The sequence below is a fragment of the Tympanuchus pallidicinctus genome, unplaced genomic scaffold (genome assembly GCF_026119805.1).
Source record: "Tympanuchus pallidicinctus isolate F22 unplaced genomic scaffold, pur_lepc_1.0 scaffold19, whole genome shotgun sequence".
NCBI lineage: Eukaryota > Metazoa > Chordata > Aves > Galliformes > Phasianidae > Tympanuchus > Tympanuchus pallidicinctus.
In genome coordinates this window covers 6,415,523-6,440,740 of record NW_026294710.1, presented here as the reverse complement: position 1 = coordinate 6,440,740, position 25,218 = coordinate 6,415,523, and the positions used below count along the sequence as shown (strand labels likewise).

At 39.9% G+C, this 25,218-nt stretch overlaps 1 protein-coding gene across 6 annotated transcripts in view; it reads left to right on the top strand.

Moving 5' to 3' along the window:
- Nucleotides 1-5,203: 5,203 nt before the first annotated feature.
- MAGI2 (membrane associated guanylate kinase, WW and PDZ domain containing 2) overlaps nucleotides 5,204-25,218 on the top strand; it is a 699,053-nt gene continuing 679,038 nt past the window's right edge. For all 6 annotated transcript variants that reach the window (XM_052680840.1, XM_052680841.1, XM_052680839.1 and 3 more), the window contains exon 1: nucleotides 5,204-5,865. In XM_052680840.1, the coding sequence (XP_052536800.1) occupies nucleotides 5,565-5,865 (301 nt within the window). In that variant the 5' untranslated portion in view covers nucleotides 5,204-5,564. The remainder of the gene's footprint in view (nucleotides 5,866-25,218) is intronic.

Genomic DNA, 25,218 nt, shown 5'->3' with positions numbered 1-25,218 from the left:
TGTTTTAATTTTTTGAAAACATATCATGTGACCTTTTATGAATCTCCACAGTGATGTCTATATGAAAAAACAACATTTCTAGCTTCAGAAGTATCTATTAACTTTCATGCTCTTTGCAGCCACATTAAAGCACAAGAATTCTGACATGGAAAGGTGATTTCTGTGAAAGGTGTGACAGAAATATGAAAATAAGGGTCTGAATGGACATGCTGCCACAACTTTACTGGGAACATGATCAGAACATCTCTAGAATAATGTGCTTTCATTTTATCTTTTATACGTTCATAAAATATTCATCTTCTTTCCCAGCTACATCGCGAGATCAATTTCAGCAGCACTGTTCATATGAAATGTAAAATGCAACTGATTATAGACATGAAAGAGAAAAGCCTTATTTCAGTCTAATCCAAGGGAAATGAAAATGCAAGTAACAAGGAAGAATTCAGAGGTTTGTTAATCTAAGATATTATCTTCTACGAGACTAGAAGTAAATATTTATATTTTAGCTGAGATAAATCACTTAATACTAAACATTATAAATGAAATGGAGATACTGGAAATTCCAATTCAGTGCAAGATACAGGCTAATCAGCATTATCCAGTGCTTCAATACCTAGTGCTATCCATCGAGGCATACCAGTCACGATGGGGTAATTTAAGGTAGCCAAGCACACAAACTAGAGCCATGGTAATGGAGAAGCAGTCATATCAAACACAGGCAGTTACCCAGCCACTTAATTTGATATTTTTAAAAATCCCAGCCACCCAGGCACTGTGTGCCATTAGGATTTCAACAGCAGTAATTCATGGTGTAAGTTGTACTCCTCCCATTCACAGTAACAGATACTTGTAGTTTTTTTTTTGCTTTCTTTCTAGTGTCAGGCCAGATTTAAAGGATTATTTTCTGGTATGGTATTCTATGAAGTTTTGTTTCTGTCTACTTCTGTCTCCTTTTGTGGGTGTATACTGGTATGCAATTTACATCCAAATCTCTGTGGAAAGAGGCCATCATTTGTTTATTTTAATGGCTTTTACCAAATTTATTTTGACAGCTGCTCTCCCACAACTTAGTCCCTGGGGAGGTTGGTGACCTCCAACAAGTTTTCCTTATCTCACCTTAATTAACATTTCAGCAGCTAGCAAGAACAGCACAGGAAGTATGTCATACCAATGCTTGATGAGAAAAGAGAGAAAGGAAACTGGAAAAGATCACATTTAAACCAAAGATCAATGCAGAGATGGTCAGGAGAAAACAAAATGTCTCCTGTAATGTTTCAAACTAATTGTAAACTATTCTATTTAGATGAAACCTTCCCTTTCACCTCTTCTTCCTTTCCGAAGGTTCCACTTATTTTTCATATGGCATGGAGGCGATTTTCTTCACATATTCTTCACAGATTTGACCTCTACAAGAGCTACTGATACAACAGTAATAAGTTGTGTAATTCAAATCACATATATACACATTAGAAAATTCTACAATTAAACAGAAGTTTATTTTGAAGCTCAGATGGCTAAAACTATGGATTATTTTATTTAATCTTCTTTGGTTTTGTGGTAAAATAGAAAAAAAATGTGTCTTTTTCATCAAAACATTCAGAATTTGAAGGACTTGGGAAAAAATGCTTTAGATAATTAGTTGAATGTTTTAGTATTCTGAAACAAAAATTCTCAGAATCAGAAGCCAGAATTTGGAAAGGATAGTATTATTCATAATAATATTTCAAAATCAGTCTCATTAAAGACATGAGTAGCAGAAGATAATATCATAAAAAACTGCAAAGGTTAGGACTGCGGTTTTTAACAGAAGAAAGAAAGGGATCCTAAGAGCATTTAAAACTCCCAGCAAAAGGTAACTAAGCCAGCTAAGAGACTCTGGAGCTCTGCCAGTGGTAAGATTACCTACTGCAATATTTTTAGGCAACTAAGAGAATAGACTTTTTTTTTCTTCCTGAATTTGGATTTAAACATCTGAATTCTGCCAGGTCCTAGACCAACATATGCATTCAGGTCCTAGATCAACATATGCGCTTGGCTGTGGTGTCCAGAAGCCTCACGTAAGAATAAGGATGCTGAGTAGCTGACATACTAAATAGAAAACAGTGAAAGAGAAACCAAATTAATCACGCCTACTTAAAAATGTAAAAAATAAGAGATGAAAACATTCACGTCCAGTCACAGAGGAAGTATGTGCCGAAGAAGGAAATTTCACATTTTCTCAGTTCAAGTCCAATGTTACAAATACACGTACAAGATAAGAGAAGAACTCCATGCTGAATAAATAATAGTAAATAATATATATATGTATTTTCCCCTTTGGCACATGCAATACATCATTTTCCACTTGAGGAAATTCACTTATCTGAAAACGGGCCATGTTCTAAACACAGATAGAATTCAGTTATTTTTTTTTACTGACTCCATAGTGTTAGAATAGGAAAAGATAATTTTACAGCTACAAAATACATTTACTAAAGTCTCACACTTCAGCTTACTTATGGGATCGGCACAACTTTAATCCCAGAAGTATAGTGATTTACAGGCTTCTGTGTTTACAGGATCAGTTGCAAAAGGATAACAAAAGACATTTACGCTGTATTTGGTTGTTAAGTCTAACTATAGGAAGTCTTTTGTGGTAGATACCCTCACATTCACACTTGGGACTGGCTCATACTTTTCTAGGGTGAGATCCAAAGGAAGGGACTAACAAAAAGGTCTTGGCAAGTTCAACAGCTTTTTTCAGGCTCTTCAGGGGCCATGCAGAAAATATGCAAACTCAGCCACTCGGCCACGTGCTGGATATTTGCTCTGCCAGTGACAAAGATAATCTTGTTTTACAGCTACCCGTCTACTGCTGTAAAAATGCAACTGTCTTCTGAGTATAGCTGCTACAAATGAACCCTATATGAGGTTTAATTTCCCCGCAATATATTTCAAAATCAAGATGAAAAGAAATTGCATTTCCGTTAGTGCTTTACTACCCTAAATCCTGAGAATATGAATGAGTGATGGTATAACAGCAAGACTTTATCCACATACAGTCAGCCCAAATCTTTAAAAAACTTATCTCTACTATAAAAGAATGCTGCAGAGAAATACTGTATCCCTTAGTTGTCTCAGTAGGAGGACACTCCCATGGTATACAGAAAAGGAGATTGCTGCTGCAATATCTGTCCCTCTCAACTCCAGATCCTAGTCAACTCTCAATCTCTCAATCCTAGTCCATGTGCCTTCGAATTCCCCTCCCATCTTCAGCTGTCTGTCCTTACAGATCTTTTATTTCACTTCTGCATGTTCTCTCTTTTTTTTTTTTTTTTTTAACTTTAAAGCTAATTTTGTCATAGAGAGCTTTGCATCAATGCCCAGGTCCACTCAACAAAACAGATGAAATAATCTGCAGAATACAGATGTTTGTAAATTTATTTATTCCCCTCTGCACATACCCTTTCTACTTGTACTTATCTCTGACTGCAGGAGGACATTAAATAAGTAATACTGGGAGAATACAAACTCAAAAAATTCTACTTTCCCACAGATTTATACTGAGGCTGATAATGAGTTGTAATTTAAACTTTTGTCATTATTGAAACATTTATATGGTCTCTCTCATCCGTGTGAATACTGTTTAATAAAAAGAAAGTTCATATTGCAGCCTTTGGGACATTTACAGGATCTCTCAGACCTAGCCAGCTGCCTATTTTCATGTAATAACTTAATTATATTTGAGATAGATTTAGTGGAAACTGCCCAACAGCTTCAAAAGTTACTGGAGAAATAAAGGAGACATAGCCAAGCATGATCGCATAAAGGACTGTTTCCATAGGAACCAAGACAGAAAACAGTGATACAGTTTGTGAAAAATTTCATTGCAGAGTCACTTTAATTGAAATTTTAAAAATATCTTATCAGCTTTACATCACATGTTGTAACACATGACATTTCTCCTACCTTCCCCCATCCTGTACCCAGCCAGTAGACCCTTTCATATACTCTTTTCTCTTGTATCTTGCAAAAGCAAAAACTACACTTCTCAAAGTCAGGAGGTTGCTCTGCCTGTATTTGTCAATCTTCCCTTTAGATGGAAATTATTTTTTTCAGCAAGACAAGCTTCTCAGAAATACGTGCCAACTGCTACACTACACTGCTTGCACACGTGTTAGGCATATGACAGAACAAATTAAATGTGCATAGGAGCAGTGGGCTGGACTATCACCTGCTTCTGAATGCTTAGACAGAGAGAAGCACTTGGGGTTGGAAATGCTGCTCTTCGGTAGCTCAGGTTATGTACGATTTAGAGCCAAGCAGATGGCACCAAATGAGATCTGGTAGGTGACAGCAAGATGATTTTATAGAGAACACACCACTACCACTCCTCTCTTCACTGTGCCCTCTACAACATTCACTGCCCACCAGCTGATACTGCTTCTGTCCCGTGGGCACAGTAATCAGCATTAAAAAGTATGCCCATGTACAATACAACTCAATAAACTGAAGTGTGAGACCTCAGAGCAGGAAAGCATGGCAGGGTCTGTGTACGTTGTAATGCTGAGATCTAAGAAAACGGCTGCTTTATTTTTCCTGTGACAACCTGAAGCCTGTCACTGGATTCTCCCTCGTCAGAAGCAGAACTCCCAACCAACCCCTCCACATTCCACAGCCTCCTTCTTCCTCGCGGACTTGAGCTGAAATCCCTTGCTTCATTTCCTGAACTGCTGCCCAGAGCTTCTCACTGCAGTGGTGCGAGCCACCAGCACACCTCATCAGCTTGCAGCTCTCCTCCCTGGCCAGGCTGATGGGAACCACTCCCGTGCGGCCCCCGGCAGGCCGGGCTCGGGGAAGCCCTGCCGGAACGGACGGCGGCCGGGTCACCTCGGATGGGGCCTGGGATCAGCGCGGCTCAGAGGGCTCGAGATGTGCCGGAGGCGGGGAGCAGCAGGAACGCCAGCCTGGTGAGGCCCGGCCGGCAGGGAATACGGTGCAACCGGCGGGCAGCTCGGCCTCCGACACCTCATCCCCGGGCTCCCCCTGTCGGCCGGTGCCGCCTCGCGGGGCAACGGAGCCGCCGGGCCGGGAGCACCGAGCCGCCTGCCCTCCCCTCGCCCGGCCGCTCTCCGCCTTCTGCCGGCTGTGCCAGGCAGCCTCTCTCTCGGCCTTCACTACCGGGTCAGGCGAGGAGGGAACGCCGAGGCAGCGCCCGCCCGACTCCGCCGCCGCCGCCACGCTCCTCCTCCCCGCGGCCGTTCCCTCCCTTTTCCCCTCCCTCTTTCTCTCCCTCCCTCCCCGCTGCCAGTTTCTCTACAACTAGTACATCCACACGCAGGGTCCCGGCTGCCGCGGCTGCCATGGATATCAGCTAAAGCGCCGGCGGCCGCTCGGACTGGGCAGAGAGGCTCTCCCCGTCCCCGCTCCGTCGCCCCGCGGGGCCGCGGCGCCCGCTCCCCTCGCCGGCCGCAGCCCCGAGCCTGCCCCGAGCGTGCCCCAGAGGAGCCCCGGGGGAGGGGGGCAGAGAGAGGGAGGAGAGAGCGGCAAGCAGAGCGGGAGTCGGGCAGAGCATCCCCACGGCAATGTCCAAGGGCTTGAAGAAGAAAAGCCACTGGACGAGCCGAGTCCACGAGATCGTGATCGTGCGGAACCCGGAGGGGCAGCTGGGCTTCGAGCTGAAAGGGGGCGCCGAGAACGGGCAGTTCCCGTACCTGGGCGAGGTGAAGCCCGGCAAGGTGGCCTATGAGGGCGGCAGCAAGTTGGTGCCGGAGGAGCTGCTGCTGGAGGTGAACGAGACCCCCGTGGCCGGGCTCACCATCAGGGATGTGCTGGCCGTGATCAAGCACTGCAAGGACCCGATCCGCCTCAAGTGCGTCAAGCAAGGTAAGGTGGCGGCCGGGGGGCCGAGCCGGGCTGGGGGGAACGGGGTGCGGCGGCCGGGGGGGGAGCAACTTTGTTGCGGCAGTTTGACTTTCCCCCACCCGCCGGCGGCGGCTGGGGGAGGAGAGCGGCGCTCCGCTGTGCCCGCAGCCGGGCGAATTAAATGTGCGTCAGTGACAGCGCTTCGCCATGCCGCTGCGAGGGGACGGGGGGGGCCGCGCCGCGGGGCCGGGCCGGGCTGGGCGCCGCTCCGAGGCTGCGGGCGCTGCCGCGGGGCCGGAGGAGCGGGCGCGGAGTGGAGCGGGGCCGCGCTGCGCTGTGGGGCGGCTGGCCGGGACCGGGGAGCGGGCGGCGGGGCGGCGGCCTGAGCGTGCCGCTGGCGGAGAAGTGGTTCACCTGGAGCCTCGTGGGAACGGTCGCCTGATCCTGGGGAGAAGTGGGAGGGAGAGGCGGGGAGAAACTTTCTGGAAAGAACTCTTCTGCCTCTCCAGTTTGCGCTTATTTATTTTTGAGTGCTTGAATAGCTCCCATACATTTCCAGGAAAGTCAGTAGGTGCAGCAGATGCTGTTTTCGTGTTTATTTCTGCGTCTTCCAACTCAGCCGACTTGGGGTAGCTGCGAGTGAGCACGTGCAGTGAAGCTGCTGCTGGCGCAGCCCCGCGCAGCGCAGCGCTGGAGCTCCGCTGGGAAACCGCGTGCCCTCGGACGGGCGCGCTGCGGCGGCTCAGTGCGGCTCTGTGCGCATCTTCCGAGCGCGCGACTCAGCCCTGCACCGAGCTCGTCCCAAACTTGGGGGTTTCTGTAATGGGAAGGGGTTTGATCTCATTCATCGGAGGTGTGCGTGCTCCATAGCGACAGCCAGTAGTCTTTGCTTGGAGGACGTAAAGGCATGTTGCTGTGTCATAATTTTGCGGTTTAACTTCCTCATTTTGATGGAAAGTGTGTTGTTTGAAGTGGCATTTGTGACACTTTTGAATGCTTGAAACATATGCCAGTTATTACTTCACCTGAACATGGGAAAATTCATAGGAAGTTTGACTTTCAGGCCTTCAGAATGCGCTTTAAGATATATATCCACTTGCCCACATAAGGTCAAATACCTTAATAAAGACATGCTCTATGGTTTTCCTGTTGGTCCTTTTGGGTAAGTAGTGAAGTACGTTGTGGATCCTATGTTGATAGTCAGAGGATGCAAAGAGATAATAGTTCACGTGATAAGTGGAGAGGAGCGTAATGAATTCTGTATTGGAGTGTGGTATCATCTCTGGTCATCTCTGTTGCTTCTCTTCATCAATTTTAGTGTGAGAGATCTTGCAGCATCCGGATTAAAAGAAGCAGCAATGGAAATGTCAAGAAGACAAGGGTATATTGTCTGCTAAACAATTTACGTTCTTCTTTGCAGAAATGCTGTAGATACTAATCTTCACTGATGCCAACTTCAGGTTACGATGGTATAATACATCAGTCAGTCTGTCCCACCTCCTCACTATTCTTCAAATATTTCACTTCAAGTCAAAGCAATCCCAAGTGATTCACTAATATGTGTACCCTTAATACAGATGTCTGTCATATGTGAATTAGGGACATTAGTCAGGCTTTTAGTCTGTGGATTACTGCAGGTTTCCTGAATGAGACTTGGAGAATGTATTCTAAATCCCACCTAGGTTATATGTATGTATAATATAGTAGTATATATATACTTCAGCATGGTAACACACTGCACTTTTGATGTGAGTTCCTCCAGTACTAGCCAGATGACTGCATGTTTGGAAATGACAACTCTGCATAGATCTTTGGACTGACACTTCTTAGTTTGAATGATCTTTCCTGTGCTCCAGCATCCTTTACTTTGCCAAAGGGAGAGGCCTTCTGGATCCAACTTCTTATATTTAAAAAAAGGTCAATGTTTTGTGCATTTAATCACCTGATTCCTCCTTCAGTGTAATTCAGTCTAGTCACTGCACTCTTGGTTAAAAGCACAGCCGGCAGAGAGCCACGTTACTCACCAGGATAAAATCCCCAACAGTACTTTGCGGCAGTGTGTAGGAGAGAAAAAGCTGGGCTGTCGAATCTTTATGTTTTTATAACTTTATTCTAGTTTTAGTTATAAAACATCTTTAGTGTGCTGGAACAAGGTTAATGACTCTATTATCATTGTTTCCACATAATTTATCAATGATACCTCTGCAAATTAAAATAGTATGACCTTGAATGCACTATGTGACATGACTGGAGCTGCTTCTACAGAGCTGGCTGAGTATGAAGTCACAGAGATAAACTGTGAAGGTAGAGTGCTACTATTTATAATGGGATGCTTAGGAGACTTATTTGAAAGTTTTGACTGAAATTTCACCTGTAGATGAAAGCAAGGTCTGGCTAATTCAGTTTACAGATATTAATTTAGTGTAGGAAGTACAGGAAAGAAAGGTACTTCCATAATTCTTTATTATGCTGTGTTTGATTATACACCTGAAATAATGCAGTGCTTCATCTTTGCTTGCATCTTTGAGGGGTGAAATACTTCTAAAATGAGTCCAGTGGAATGTTACTGCTTAATGGGAGCTAAAAGTGTTAACTTAGAAAAAATAAACTTGTGAAGTAGGAATTGCTGTGTATTGTGAGAAGGAGTAAACATCTCGAGAAACTAATTAGCAGTTCCGTGATGAAATCCTCCATAGTACTCTTGTAAGTATGACACCCAATAAAAACAGTTTAACACAGGAAACCGTTGCCTGGCTTTGCACTGGGAGGAAACACTTTGGAACCATTATTGTTATAATTCAAAGCTAATTGTGAGAGTTCATGGAGAAACATTTCTTGGAGACTGTTTCCTTTTTATTGTTTTATTTATTCGTTACAAACTACTGATTGTGCTACTATTGGCTAAATCAGAGATTCCCTTAAAACACATTGGATGAAATCTTGGCTTTGATGAAGTCAATGACAAAACTGCTCTAGACATCATATAAAGGAGACAGGATTTCCTCTATAAAGGCCTATGTCTTTTTTAGGATATAGTCTTCCTGTGTCAGAATGTTGTACCGCAATCAAATTAGCCAGGTATATTTGCAAGTTTTATGTGTTTTGAATTTCTGCTTTGGTGAAGAAAAGATCCTTATGCTATCTGAAAGAAATACTTATTTTCAATTGTGGTTGATTTCACATGTGGAACATTTTAGATTAAGTGCTTTCTTCCCACAGATGCACAGATGCTTGGTTGTAAAAGTAATGTGTTAAGGAAAGGCATCCTAATTTGGATAAGTAATCACACTAAGAATCCTATTAGGAGCAGCGCTGTCTCCAGTTCCACTCTCTGTTTTACACTGCTGTCTCAGATCCATAGGATCTTTCTCCAGTAGTTCCCATCAGTAGGCAGTGTGGGTACGTGATGTGCACAGACTGCAACTCAGCTTTGTTTTTAGTTTGAAAGGTTTCAGGAACTGCCGATTCAACTGTAATAAACCAGGTTCTTTATTCTTTGTAGAGAATTATAGACTTAGCAGAATCACAACAAAGGGGCTGAAAACATGGATTTCAGAACTCGGGAGTCATGCAGCAGATTTTGTCTTGTCACTGTTGCGTGACACCTCTTCTCCAAGGACAGTGCTTTAAACATAATGAGTAGCCAGGTGATCTAATTAAACAGTTTAATTTACTTCTATAAGTAACTAGGTAGTTGTGTTGCCACATGGAATTAGTGGATTCAGTAGCACTGATACTTTATGTTGACACTTTCTATTGTGTCTTATTTGTCTCTAGATCATCCAACTTCAAGCATCAACTGTAGCTCCTTATGCAAAAAGGATTTAGTACACAGTGCAATAAAGGACTTGCCTTTATTAACAAATATTTACTTTTTAATTAGTTTGTCCCTGAATTTTGTAATTAAAACCAACTTTACAGTTAACTGTTATTTTCTTTTCTTTAAGTCTCTGACATGCCTTTCAGAGAAGTACAGTCATAGTTTCTTTTTTTTTCCATAATGATACCCTGGGTGTGTAAATAGCATGTCAGCTGGTTAAAATATTAGTAAGTTCCTTCAGATCTCTTCATACATACTTCTGTACATACTGTTATATTTTTAAGATGCTTATTTGGTCATTTAATTTCACCAGTAATTTTCTTCTCCATTTATTAAGGTATGATATGCATGCAGATTATCTTTTTTTTTTTTTTTTCCTTCTTCCTGTGTGTCAATAAATGCTGTCTTCTAAGGTGTGAACATTGTATACAACTTCCCTCCCTAATCCAAACAAATAGTAAGCTGCATGATTTTCCCAAATAAAAATCACAGGTCTCATGCAGAGAACAAACCCAAAGAAAAACTGCATGCTTGCGTTTCTGGTAGAAACGGTGATACTCTTTGGAGAAAAAAAAAAAGAAAAAGAAGAAAAAGAAAACAAGTACTTCAGATCTACTCCTTTTTCCTACTTTTTGATTCTTCAGGTTTAACTTACCCTAGAAATCAAATTATGTTCTTCTTTTACCATTACTTCATGCCATTCTTACGTTTGCCCATCTATTTTTAAAGACCTAACTGGCTTGTGACTCATGTATCCAGTGATTTACTCTTCAGCTCCTCCCAAAAGATAGTGATGTTTCATGTCAGGAACTCTGTGTCCACTGGTAATAGAATTACATTCATCTGTCTTTTTTCTTCTTTGAGAATTACATATGTGCCATTAAAGGACAGGGGCATGACTTTGTTATGGCATCATTTCCTTGAAGAAATGAAAGAATTAGAGTACCTTGATTAGTTTTATTGAGTAACTGATAAGTTCATCTCATACTCACACCTGTCTGTTGATACTCTTGACAAAAGTATCAGTGTGAGTAGGTAAAATTGTGTCTGCCTTACTTCATACATGCTTTCAATTCACCTGCATTAATTCAACATTTGATGAAAGATATGGATTCTGAGCTTCTGCTTTCAGCACTTACGATCTTTTCCTTGTTCCTTGCAGATGAGCAGCTACTTTCGTGACATGAAAAAGTTGATAAATTGTTCATCTATGTTTTTTATATATGGAAGTGTGTACATGGAAAAAGTGCTCCTTCCAAAGGGATTTATATGAGGACGTGGTCGTAACTGTGATTTAGGAAGGATGATGGAGGTAGAATGCTGCACTAGTTGTGGGAGCAGATGTTTCTTGTTCTTCTGTTCCTCATAGCTATATAAACAAAGGGATTTTTGAAGGTTAGGGTCTGAGGACAGAATGGTATGCCTTGACTGTACTAACATTCTGGAAAGAAGTTTTTTTTCTTCTATGTATCTAACACATGTTTATAAATATATCAGCATGCAACATCTATGTTGTAGGTTGAGAGTGGGTAAGACATTGTGTGGTAATGTTTTTGGGAATGATTATAATGATTATTATGGATTTCTGCAGTGATTTAGGCAGTTCTTCATGTATGTTTCGATGCATCTATGTAATGTATTTAAAATTAACTTCTTCCTTCTGGTGTCCAGTCGATGCACAGTATTATACACTATATTGCAGTAGAAAATAAAGTCATCATGAACTTTAAAATATGATTGAGTAGATGCCTACTTAAGCAGGTGCAGTCTGTTGTGCAGAGTTTGAAGGTATTGATTTCAGTACCAAAATGGCTATCTCTCATTTTCATTGCTGAATGTCATTGCAATGCTGGCCTTAACTGAATTTTCTGAAATAGCCAGGGCTGTGAGCCCGAGTCATCTTCTGATCTCTGGAATGCACAAAATGACTCTATTGTTAATAGCATTTCTTCTGCTCGCCTTATTTGTTTCAAGTTAGCTTTCTTTCAACCTCATGGAAATTTACCAGTAAAAAGAGGGAGTTCTTTCTCTCTGGCCATTTGTGTTACTTTCCCAGTTTAAATTGAGGCTACCACAGTGAAAAGTGAAATGGCAGAGAGCAGCAAAAGAAAAGGAAGAGTGTGAAGGGCTTTAACAAAAAAGAACTCAATCTAACATTTCTGAAGTGAACAGAATTTTTCGTTAGTAATTGATAATCTCTAACACAGATTTTTCTTACTGTTTTAATGCTTTTAAATTGCTAGTCTAAGGTTGCATTTATTCATACTTTTTATCCATAATATGGACTCCTTACTGAATGCTTAGTTGACAGAAGGCTGTTGCATGTATATATCTGCCACATATTTACCCTTTTTACAATGTCTAAATCACAAATGCATTACTTCTGCATTCTCAGTCAATAAATGCAGATTGCTTGGATGCATGCAGATTCATCAAGAGGTATGCTGTGGTCATCATGACTCTTCAGTTGTCTTCTCATTTATATATATTATTACTTATAATATCTGAGTAATGCTGTTTCATTTCACCTGTCAACTTCAGATGTTTCTGCTGGAGGTCTTGGATTAGTTCCACAACACGTGACCTCAATAAAGAGGGAAATAAGACAAGTTACAAGATGGATGAGGTAAAAGGTGAGAGAAAAAGTCTCAGGAAAAAAAGTCAAGAGGTTATTTAACAAAATTATTACTGTTTTTAGCAGCCACATTTTCTGTCTTATTCAGGAGAGACTTTACAGCCTGGGGAAATTCTCCACTACTGGAAAATCAGTGCTGGGACTGTATTTCCTTGGTCTGCCTTTGTTCCTCAAAATATGTTGAAATCTTAAGTTAGGCTAAAGCTGGCCCTTTAAAATGTCTGCAGTTGACTCATTCCAATGAACAGTTATTATTCTTTCTTCTGTACCTGAAATCATAAATTATTCTTAATATGTCTGTGTTTACTTCTCAAGTTCTCACTGAAGTGGGGTGCAATGGTTTGCCTTGAGAAACTGCAAAGAAAAACACGTTTGAAAGGAATTCTCAAGATAACTTTAATATATATGTGTGTAGCAGTCATAGAATCATAGAACAGCCAAGGCTGGAGTGGACCTCAAAAGATGATCAGAGCCAACCTATCGTTGGAAAAGTAAGTCTAGGTCCCATTTCAGGAGATCTTTTTGCCGTATAAGCTCTTGTTTGTTTGTTTACTTTATTGTAAATAGAGACAAAATGCATCAAATATTTTCTATGTTTTACTTTCACATGGATAGTTCCTTAACTAGCAATAAATGAAATGGCTGAATCAGTTTCTCTTACTTTCTAAGTCCTTTGTGCTTAATCAGCATAAACAAATGTTACGTAAATCTCTCATGCTTCCAAAATGGTGCATTAGTACAAACAAGGATTAGACTCACTATTTTAATTCTGCATTCTGTTTCTATCAGAGCAATTTTTTATGCTTCAGAGTACTGCAGAGGCCTGTTGCAGTTGGATGCCTGTAGGCTCCTGCCATTTGAGTGCGATCCTTGCAGAATGGGAAAGGCAGCAGCTGTTTAATTCTTGCAGTAGATTGGGGCAGGAGATGAATACCTCTTCAGTTTATCGTGTGCTTTGGTTAGGTTAAGTGTAATTATCTCCAAAATATAGAGCAGAACTACTCATTGTGCTGCAAAACTTGCCTTAAAAATCAGTTCTGCCAGGATTAGAACGGTGCAGCTGACAGAATTAGGTGGGATGCTGTTTATTATGTTGACAATGATTGTTTTACTGGTATTTCTGATTTTTCTTTCAGTGTGGGTTTGTTATATGACTTGTTGTTTCTAAAAAGTCTGAAACCTTTTGGTGAGAACTGCCTTCTAGCATGACAGTTTCAAGTTGGGAGTCTCTTGTTTCTATGACAATGTAAGTTTTTATATTAAATGTATAGTTAGCCATAATGACTTTCTTAGCAGTAGTTATTGGACACATTCCGTGTCATGTTAACATAGGATCTGTAGTTCTATTTGTCAGTGTTTCAGTCTTAGTGATAGAAACTCTAAATTAGATAGAATCAAGTAATAGAATTAAGAGAAAATACACATTTTAAAACTAATGTGAGGCTTCTGCTACTGGTAGCACGTCTGTTGTCTCAGTCTTTCTGTTACAGCCTCTGGTAGAGAAGGCTGTTTGAAAAACCCTAGCTGTATTGCAGATAGGGAATATATTTCCTGAACAATTTAGTTCTTCTTTTTATCTGCTCCATTTACTTGTGCAGGAACATTTCCCTTCCCATAAACTTCTAGAAGAATTACTGGAATTTCTGATAAGCCAATAAGAAGTGCTTTTTCAACACTCATTCTGTTTGGTCATTTTCCAGTGAAAACAGCATAAAAGACTTCAGGAAAAGAATGCACTACAGTGCTGGAGGTTTTGTTAGGAAAAAGAAAGTAAAATCAGGATTTTGGGTTTTGTTAATTAAAATTAAAATTCAGTAATTAAAATACCAATTAAAAGGTCTTCTGGTTTCATACTTATACTGAGTTTTTATGTTATGCTTATGGTACTTACGTACTAAAGTACTCTTCAGAACAGATGAATCCATAAAATTTAAAAATGTCTCCTGTAAATATGTGTGAAATAGCGCAGAGGTTTTGTGTACAGTTAATCCGACTTGAAGAAGTGTAATAGCTGCTTTGCCTCAATAGTGATTGATATTGGCGTATTTGTTTGAAGAGTAATAAAATTAATGTTTCTGAATGTAAAAGTTGGAGAAGCAGAAGGTGTTTGTTCTCTTAGGAAACACAGAAGATCCAGTTGGGATCTGCTGGGTCAATATTAGCTAGATTACTAGCAAGGAATAAGCAAGTTTCTCATCAGTAGCTGTAGGAACTGGCTTCAGTGAGCTGCGGAATTCCACCCTTTGTGTGTGTGTGTTGAGGAGACTGGTAAAGTGATTTGCAGCTCAGACATTAAAACAGAAGTCTTCACATATATCTCTCTAGACACTAATATTATACTTGTTATTAAACCATCTGAATAGCTTCCAGATTCTAAAAATCTTGTACAAAGAGAGCTTATTCAGATGTCTGCACCAGAGACTTAACCATGTGTCCCAGCCAACCTCAGTGAATTTCAGTGCGGGGAGAAAAGTTGGGACTACATAAAACTTGCTTGTGTCTCAGGCTTCCTGATATAGGTTACTAGATATTGCTCTTGAAAACTCTAAGGATATTGCTGGTTCTTGCAGTGGTAGTGATTATTACATCATGTGTGCTCTGTTTTTGTGGGTTTTAAGTCTGTCTAACTTTTCAGAAAGGATTTGTCTAAATATGTATGATTTACCAATATAATGCCAATTCTATTTTTTCAATGCAATTGGAAATTTAAGTGATTTATCCTTAACAAAACTTTTATCACTGAAAGCATTAATGGTATTAGTGTAACAGGACAGAAATCAGATCTCACAGAGACAGATACTGCAAGCGAAACAGTCACTGCTGTTATGAGTTGATAGAAGCTGAGGGGACACAGCGGATGATGGGTAGAGATAGTGAAATGACTTGCCAGAGATCTCAGATCTATCAAGAGCAGAAAGAAGAATCCTGCAGTGTAAAAGTCTGTGCAAGCAGCACTGCAACCAAGTAAGGACGTGAAACTGAAGCATTGTGTAAAGCAGAGCAACCTGTGCTCTTCACTCTGAGTTTCTGTTGATTGCTCGAGTAAAATATTTTTGTACGTCTTTACATTAAAAAGAATTGGCCCTACAGTGAAGCCCTCCACATCCTCTTTCAGTGCTTGAGGCCCGTGCTGTGTTAAAGGTTATTAGTGAGGGATCAGAGTAGGATTTTACCATTTACAAACAACTCAACTTAGCTCTTGCAGAATCCACCCTCTTTTTCAGGAGAAAGCAGTTGCATAACATTAATGATTACATCCAGCTGAGGTTCTGCAGTGAAGGTTTTTTTTGTTTGTTTTTTTAATTTCCTTTTATGTCCGACAGTAATTCTAGGTTCTTTAACCAAAAATGGTACAATCCAGTGTAGTATGTTGTCAACATGTATAGTGATGAAAAGGTTTATGTCTCCTTTTGGCAACCACATAGCAGTACTGCTGACTGCATAGCACCCTTCAGTGGGTAACTCGTTATGTAGTTAGTGTGCTGGGAGTTTGATCTTGATGTTGATTGTGAGCACACTATTGTCCAACATTTGCTTTATTAATTCATTGAGTTTTTACAGGTATAGTCATTCATAGGACAAAGAAACCAAGGAAACCTTGAAAACCTGATGTATCTGGCCTGATAAAGGATGGCTGGTTTGCAGTACACAGCAATAACACACAGCTATTTAGTACTGAAGATATATAACATTCTATGTGGTCAGAATCACTATGGAATACATACGATAAGGTGGTGTTTGGCCTAGGTAACTACGTAAATAATTCATATACCTAAAAGGAAAAAACCAAACTGCATTATCAGAGATCTGAACTGCACTGGGATCATTCTCAAAAAGACCATTCACTGTCCTTAATTCAGCATGCACTTGGACTGTGCATACATTCCAAGCATATTTGTGACAGCAGGTGAACATACAGTGTTTGAAGGGTGATAAGGACATTCTGCACTGGAGAATACTGAGTGTTTTTTTTTTGTTTGTTTGCTTCACTGTGTGTGTGTGTGTGTGTGTATGTGTGAGTGTCTGTCCCACTGCCATCAGAGAGATAGGGAAGACAAATGGGCAGGCTCTTAATCTGATTTTGAGTCTATCCTGTGGAGCAAGTCTGTATAGTAATCTCCAGTGCCCTTTGGTGTAGGACTACACCTGGTAGGAATCCTTCCAGTAGTATCTGAAAGATTTCCATCTTTCTCCTTTTTTTTGTTTTTCTTTCTCCTAGCAGAAAGCAACCAAGTGACAAACTGTTGAAGTCTGTATTTTCTGATATTTCTTTCTGAGTTTAGTTGTATATTTGTAACTTGAGAGGAAGTGCTATCTGCAGCATTACTAGACGTGGGTTATACAGAGTCAAGAGAGCCATCTACTCAGTCACCAACTAGTAGCAGCTTTTAAGTTCCTCTTTGGAAGACTTCCTGTCAAGAGCTGACCACATCTTACCCTGTTCATCTTCCAAGATCTGATGGATCAGGGAACCAGCATGGCATTGTTCTGAGTCAAAAGTTTATGCACAGGTTTATTCATATTATGCTAGAAAACAGTGTTGCGTCACTACTGAGAGGCAGTTTTTGATCAAATCCAGGAACAGTTGAACAGCCCAGCCTCTGTGTATCTACATGCTTTTTTTTTTTTTTTTTTTTTTTTTGCTTTGTCTGGCAGCTACCAGTACTTCTGTCTCCTGAAAACAGCTTGCAGCTAGGAGAGGTGGACTTCCAATGCGTGATTTGCACAAAAGCTTTTCAGAATGGCAACTGAACAGAGAGGGGAAAAAAAAAAACCTCTAAAAAAAGAAACAAAGAAACAAAAAACAAACCCCGAGATATTTCACTGAAGTCTCCAAGACAAAAAAAAATTTAGATTACTTTTATGTCTTTCTGTTATTAAGAGCACATTTGTTGAATTTGTTCAATTATTTTCTAGATCAAGTGAATACATTTTATTACAAAGTGTAGATGCCTTTCAGATCAGATTTTTTAAAAACTTGTAATTTCCCCTGCTGCTCTAACCTGCACACTGCAAGGGCTGTTTGACTTCCAAGAATGTTTTGCATTTCATATGAAACTTATCTTCGAAAATAAAAGAGACCTTATGTCTCTTTAGACATACAAGATAGAAAATACAAAGATTCCTACATTTGGAAAATAAAAAAATCGATTTGACTAACACTGTTATCGATCACCTAACTTTAGGATTTGACTTTCAGGGGCTAGAAACTGAGCAGTTTTCCCAGAGAGCATAAATTGCAGGTGTTCTCTAGCTTTCAGGATGAGATGCACATGAAGTAATTCCTTGAAATGTATGAGCCAAATGGAGCTGCCCATGCTGAGCTGCACAGTGCCTGGCTCAGCTGGAAGTGGCTGCCAGCATCAGAAATGCTGCATGCGCCTGCTGAAGGCTGCTCCTGGCCCCAGTAAGAGCAGTGTGTTTCCAGTGCCATCCAAACATAATGTGATAGCTGCTGACTGCTCCATCCCAGGGATAGTGGTAACTACTTCCACCTGGGTTTTTTATTAGTCAGTTTGATGATCTTCTTTCGCTCATTTGCCTTTGAAAAAAAAGTTTGTCTGTTAACAATCAGCTGGGCATCATGTTTGTTTGCAAAGCACCTGCAACAACACATAATTTCTGCTTTGCTTATGTCAAACAAGACAGCCAAGAATTCCATGTCTGTGCTGATGTATGCTCTACTGGCTGGAATTACATTGGAAGTGCATTAATTTTATGTGTCCTGCTGAGGTTTGCTTTATTTTCACGTGCCAATATCGATTACTCAGGAAAACTTTGTATAAGTATTATCAAGTTCACAATATAGTGTGGAATATCTTGTGTTTCCTTCAGAGGACTATTGCCAATTGACTGTAGATCTTACATTTCCATGTGTTAGAGCTGTGTTCTAAAGGTTTACAATGGAGTTTTGCCTATGGAAGTTGTACACATACACTGCCATGATTTGTCTTTCTTAGAACTGCTTAAGAAACAAGGGAATTCAGTATGTTCTTGTTTTTCAGAAGCATTTGCAAAGTTTTTCTGTGATTGCTTGTTGTAAAGAGCAATCTGTCTAGCGAAGAAATGTGAGGAAAGAGGCAAAAAAGAATTAGGAATGGAAGGCTGCTGAGTAGTTCCATCCAGTTGCCTAACAAACTACCAAGCTTTGTCAGTCTGTAGTATTGGTACTTCTGCATGAGAATTTCCATTGCAGCTACACCTTGTGAGATTATATATCCTAGCATAGGACACTCTGGTTGTTTTTAATAAAGGCAGATAGCCTATAATGGGAGAGGTGGTAGAGTGATCAGATTTTGTGATGATCCCTCAATTTTCCCCTACTGCTCTAACCTGCACACTGCAGTGGTGTTTTGTATTTTATGTGAAACATATCTTTGAAAGTAGAAGAGACCTTATGAAAGTTGCGCTGGGAATTGGAGATGTTTTGCCTTCAGAGCCTTGCCACAGATGCAGAGGAAAGATTGTTACTGGCCACAGCTCCACCACAGGAAATGGAAGAGGACCAGAGCTGGTGCCCTTACCCTGACTGCAGGAGGAGAAAGTATCAGCTGTTCATCCTATTGGAGAAAGGAGTGAGTTTGCTCCCTTCACAGGGATGATCCCATTCTCCTATGCTTGCAGAAGTCATGGGTGAAAGAAAAGTTATGTATGTCCTTAGCTCTCGCTGCGCAGTCTCCACAGAGGAACTCTGCTCTCCTCCTCTCCCTCTTTTCCTCTGACATCCCTTCCAGTTAGATTGGCACCTAAGGAGGGAGACTGCTGGGGCTTCCTGCAGAGTATAGCAAGGAGGTGCTGTTCTGAGCTGGCTCTGTCACACATAACCCCTGCTGCTGGAGCCCAGCACTGTCTGTGACTTAGCACTGAGTCAGCAGGCTTTCTGACCCAAAGGGCTTACTCACTAATTAGCTCTTTGCTTTACCTCTTCCTTCCCCAGCCAAGCTGCCTATCCCACAGGCGATGCAAATGGGGCAGAAGTCGGTGCTTTGGCAGGCTCCTCAGTGGTGCTTCTCAAGCCAGAAATGACGCGCAGATGTTAGTTGAAAAGTCTCAACAGCTCATTAAAGCAGTTTGTTATCCTTCATCATGCTATATAGCTCAACTTCGCAAAGGAAACAAATGTACTTGGTTTAATAAGTTTTTATATACCTCTCATTTTTTTTGCCAATGTCTATTACAAAAAACTTTGGAGAAAGTGTATACTTAAGTAGCTAAGTTAAGATAATATTAAGAATTTCTGAATTAAAAAAAAAAAAAGTCTTTAATCCAAATGTATTTAGCATGTTTAAATATATAAAATGTCATCTTTTCATGGTTGTTGTCTTATTTAGAGCATGCTTGCTTCATAACATTAGCATAGGAGGTTCAGTTTTCCTCTACTGTGTCAGAACAGACTTTAAGCAACTCTCCTGATCTGTGGGTTGGGTCCTTACTGGTATGTTAGAGTACATTCAACATTGATCTGGAAAATTTTCTTTTGTATCACAGTATTCATTCCTGTGGTTTGAACGTATTTCCATAGATAATCTCACAGTATTTCAAAGACATTTGAGCACGAAGGTGTTGTCGTGCCTCTTCCTTTTATTTTTAAACGTTTCATTCTGTAGCTCAAATAACAGAACCCCCAATAAATGAAGTTGTTGCTATACATGGTGTTTAATGGACAAAGAAAAAAGCCTCAATATTTATCAGTATTGAGTCTTGTGGTGACTTTAGTATTTCAGTGTGAATGGAGGAAGAGTTGGAGGTAGGCTGCATAAGCACTTTTTAGTCAATTAAGACAGACCAGTACGTCACTTTATGAAAGCTCACTTATATAGAGTCATTTATATACAGCAGTACATGTAAAGGGATCTGTACACTATGGTCATGACAGCAGAGGTATATGATACATCTTATTTGATACAGCAGTGAGATATGTCAGTGATAATATCACTGCCTTTAGTCACACCTGTTCTTAACTGGAAAATCTACACATAGTTTCAGTATTTTCCATGGGATGTTTGAAATGTGTGATGATGTAGATTTTAAGATATTTGACTAGATAAAGCAGTGGCAGGCACTCAGGTGATCAGTGCCTGGTTCTCTAGAAACCTGAAATAAATCTCAGTCTCTCTGCTGTAGTTCCCCACTGATAATAAAATCCTTGATGGTAATAAAATCATACAGAGTATTAAACTAATAATATGTCTGTTCCTCAGGAAGATGATCTGAGTGCAAATCCATTAAAAATAGTGCATTTGTCTTTGGTAGTAATAAGGATCGTATACCAATATGACTTAGAACGATATAATTGCTAATTATACAGTATTGGCCTGATCCTTGAAAAGTATACTTTGACAGCTGACAGAGATTCTGCATAAATAAAAGATAAAGGAATAAGTTTTTTAGTTCTAGTGTGTATTTTTCCTGTTCATTTTCTTCCTATGTAACTACCTGGCCCTACAGATTTCCCATATCAGTTTTGAGATAGTATTCTAATCAAGTCAGTGATCTCTTTGATGGTGTCTTTTTTTTTTCTTTTTATTTTTCAAGCTGCATGGCAAATAGAGGCTTTTCCATTAGTTGAAAAGTGGTTTTTTTCTGCTGGTACTGGAGGCTTTTTAAAGATGTAGATTCTCTCCGCTGGCTGGGAGAGGTAAGCTCTCACAGAATGCATCATCCTGATAATTTCACCGTACTGTCTGCTGAAGGTTTTATTTAAGCATTTATTTAATATCTGTGGCCAAATATTTGCATTTGAATAGTTCCAGACAATTTCTTACATTCCACAAGGACAGTAGTTAGTGTTTGTGATTATTATCCTTGCTGTAGATTTTTCTCTGAGAATCCATGGAGCTTTCTGCCCCAAAACACATTTCCGTGTTACCTTGTTATTTTTCTTCTACATCTTTCTCAGTTTGTTTTTTTTTCTATTCTATTTCAGACAAGATCACTTGTCTGAACAAATGTAAGATGTAAATAGGCTGAAAGAGATTGCTTATGTTTGGAGATTTTTGTTCGGGCTCAGAATCTGCTGTCACTAAAGACAGTATAAAAGCTGACTGAATCTACTATGGATTGCTCTGTGTTCATGGGCAGAATTGAATACGTAACACGCTTCATTCTGTTCTTTGTATTTTAAGGTACCAAGGGCTTTTCTTATACCATTTATGGGAGCAATTTACGGAGGGTAGTTTTTTTCTAAAACTGCTTGGGTTTTTTTCTTCTGTTTATTTACGTCCCAGAATTTTACTTGTATTGAATAAAAAGAAAGAAAGTATTTGTCTTTGATGTGTAGCAAACTATTATCCACCTGAAAATTATCTTTCAGGCCACTCCGTGTTCTTGTTTTATATTTCTGATTTATTATTTATAATTATCACAGAATCGTAGAATCATAGAATGGCCTGGGATGAGAAGGACCATAACAATCATCTAGTTTCAAACCCCCTGCCATGGGCAGGGCTGCCAACCACCATAGCAGGCTGCCCAGAGCCATATCCAGCCTAGCTTTGAATGCCTTCAGGGATGGGGCATCCAATATGTCCAGCATGAAGAGTTAATGGGAAGGATTTGCTGTTTTTCAGTCTTCTAGAGCACAAAAGGCTGAGATTTTATTTGAAATGATCTTTGATTGCATTTTTGTACTCAACTCTAAATAAATGCTATCTGAAGACATCAAAGATGCATAGAATTCAGATACAAAGAACCACTACTGTAAGAAATTATGTGTAATCTGCTGCCCACAAAACAATTGAGATGAATGATGCTATGAAGTACAGTTGCACAATTTGAAAAAAAAAAACTCTGTGGTAAATCACTATTGCAAACCTCTGTTCAAAATGGAGCAGTGCTGCAATACAGCTGATGTAAGAAGCAGAAGAGAAACTCTAGGTGGCTGTGTCACAGTAGCTGAAAAAGCAGCTTATAAGTGAAACATACATAAGGTTGTTGTCATGGTCATGTAGTCTGGCAGCAAGGTGGCCATGAGTTATATTTTTGCATCCTGAGCACAACTCTGATTCTTTTGTCAGATTTGGGTTTTAAGAATCACCCATCAGCTGCAGTGCAGGTAAACGTATGGGTTTTGCCAAGCAGGTGTATCAGCCTTGGATAAATTTCTATAATCATGAATTTCTAAGATGAGAGTTTTCTAATGTAATCTAATATGAAATCTTCAGTTTAGCAGTAAAAAGGAACTCTTCTACTGGTTGATTTACAGAGTGGTTAAGATCAGTATTAGATTAACCTAGAATAAAGGCAAATGATTTTTCCATATATAATAAATGAAAGAGAAACCTATATAATAATTAAGACTTTTACCTAACCAAATTTTCCAAAAGCTATTTGAAAATAGGGGTTGACAAACCTACATAAGATTTACCTGAGAAACTAGGAACGTTTTTTGGATTTTCTAAAATTTTGTTGTTTCATTGATAATTTATATAAATGCTGAGCAACTCTATCTTGTCCTGATGTTAGAATTATAGGTGCTTGATGGTTTTGAGCAGTAAGCCCTGGGATCAAGCATCCAAATCATTTTTAAATTAGAGTGCTGAAGTTGATTTTGAATTAATGAAATTCATAGCTCTCCTCTGCCATCATCAATCTCATTAGGAAGTATGGCTGCCTAATGTTTTTGAAAACTGTGTGCTAGGATATTAATATGTTGAGCTTCTCAAACCATAAAACGTTGAAAAAATGGAAGCTTTAATACACAATAGTCAATATTAGGTTACTATAGGCAGTATCTATTTGGGATGCCATTGTGTACACCTACAGACAAACATGTCAAGACTGGGATTTTAAGAAGATATGGGAGAGTAGGAAATCACTGAATTATAATGATCCTTTTGTAACTTCCTCTGACAGAGTGAAATTTCAATAGTTGGTTAGCACAGAACCCTGGGGAGAGCAGTGGGACCGTTGAGCACTGTTGATCCCTCACCAGGGATTGAGGCCAGAGTTTGTTTTGTATTGACTATAAATGCAACTTGACCTCAGTCACCATAACAGCTGTCTTTTGTTCTCTGGGGTTGCAGTGTAGGAGCTGAATCTGGTGGGGCTATTTTCTGTTTTCTGCTGCCTTGTGATGCATGGTTTAGTTCACTTAAAAGCTATTTAAATTTCTGACCAGCTCATTTCATTTGGTATTTCCTAATTCCACACAGTAATACACATACCTTGTCCAAGGGCAGTAAGCCTGGAGCATTGCTTGTTTGCTGCATGCATTTTCAAAATAACAGTCAAGGTTTATTGAAGGGGAAAAGAAGATGGCCATATGTATCATAGGTGCTAACAGATCACTTCTTGTATTTGTGGAAGAGACAAGTAACAGGATGAAGGTGAAGAGAAGGTGAGATGAGGGTTTTTTTTTTCCTTCTCTTCTTTAGTAGGAATGCCACACATTCACCATAAATAATTAAGTGACCGTGGTGTACTCAGATGTTTTTGCTTTTTGTAAAACATGTTGATTGTCCCAGGTTACATATTCTTCAGAAGTGGTGAGTTGGAGGATACCAGTAATTCTGCATTTACGCAGCTGCAGTGTGAAGTTCTGCACACCACAGAGCAGCAGATCTCTGGCTGGGAAGGTCACCTCGTGCATTGGTGTGGTGTGGATTTGGAAGGTAAAGAGGAAGATATTTGTTGAGCAGGACTCTACGTAGTGGTACACGTGTCAGACTTAAGAGACCTGGGCAGCACCGGCGTGACAGCCCTTAGCATTGGGCCCTTATGCATGCATGAGGAGATGGGTGTATCTGGCATGCTGTTTAGGAACTATTTGTATGTTTTGGAACGTGTGTACAGTAGGTCGTTCTGCATATCTCCTGCAGCCATTCATGCAGAAATTTCTGAATATCCCAGTTACTACAAGAATTGAGAAACTTTGTGGATCCGTTGTAAAAGAGAAGATTGTTGTGTACACTTACCACAACATTTAGTCACTGCCAGACTGCTTTTGACCACTTGATAAGTAAACATCAGTATTTGCTGAACAAATGTAAATATATATATTACATTTCTGGAATGACTGGCAATAGACATAAAGATGTGAAAATTGCCTCAGGAGGAGTTTTCTTTTTCAATGTCAGCATCCTATCCTATGGAAAGCAAAACAAAGTGCCACAAAATGAAAACAGAACTGAAATTAAGAGCATTGAGTCTAAATATAAATTAGTTAGCTCTTTGATTTTAATATGAGGTACTTATAAGAATAAGACCAAAATTTTGATGCTTCAGTAGATCAGAAAGATGGTCCAATGAATCTTTGTTTCCCTGTAATTAAATAAAATTTGATTTGATTGTTATGATATAAACTCTAAGATTCTTTTGTTTGATCATAGATGACTCCCTATAAGCTCTGTATCTGTTGGTATTTGCTTAAAAAATACAGAAGCAATAGAGGATAACAGTAAAATTCTCTAACAATTTTAAAAGTACATATGTTAAAAAAAAAAAAATGAGTTCCTTTCAGTATCTAAAGGGAAGCTATGGGAATGAAGGGGAGATGCTCTTTAGCAGGGTCTGTGGTGACAGAATATGAGGAAATGATTTCAAGCTTAAAGAGGGTAGATGTGGGTTAAGTACAAGGAAAAAGTCTTTTGCAGTGAGGGTGGTGAGACAGTGGAACAGGTTGCCCAGAGATGTGATGGATTCCTCCTCCTTGGAGACTTTCAGGGTGACGGAGGACCAGGCTCTGGGCAATCTGATCTGGCTGTGGTGTCCCTCGTCATTGCAGCGGAGTCCCGTCCAACTCTCAGGATTCTGTGATACTTTATAGTTATTAAAATTCCAATCCATTTAAATGATGATAAAACAAAACTAGAGATGGATTTTATGTCTTGATTTCGATGTTTCTTCATTGGATGGCAAAAGAATAAATTAATTTCTTTCTTTATTCCTATCTGACCACTTACATGGTAACCACTACATG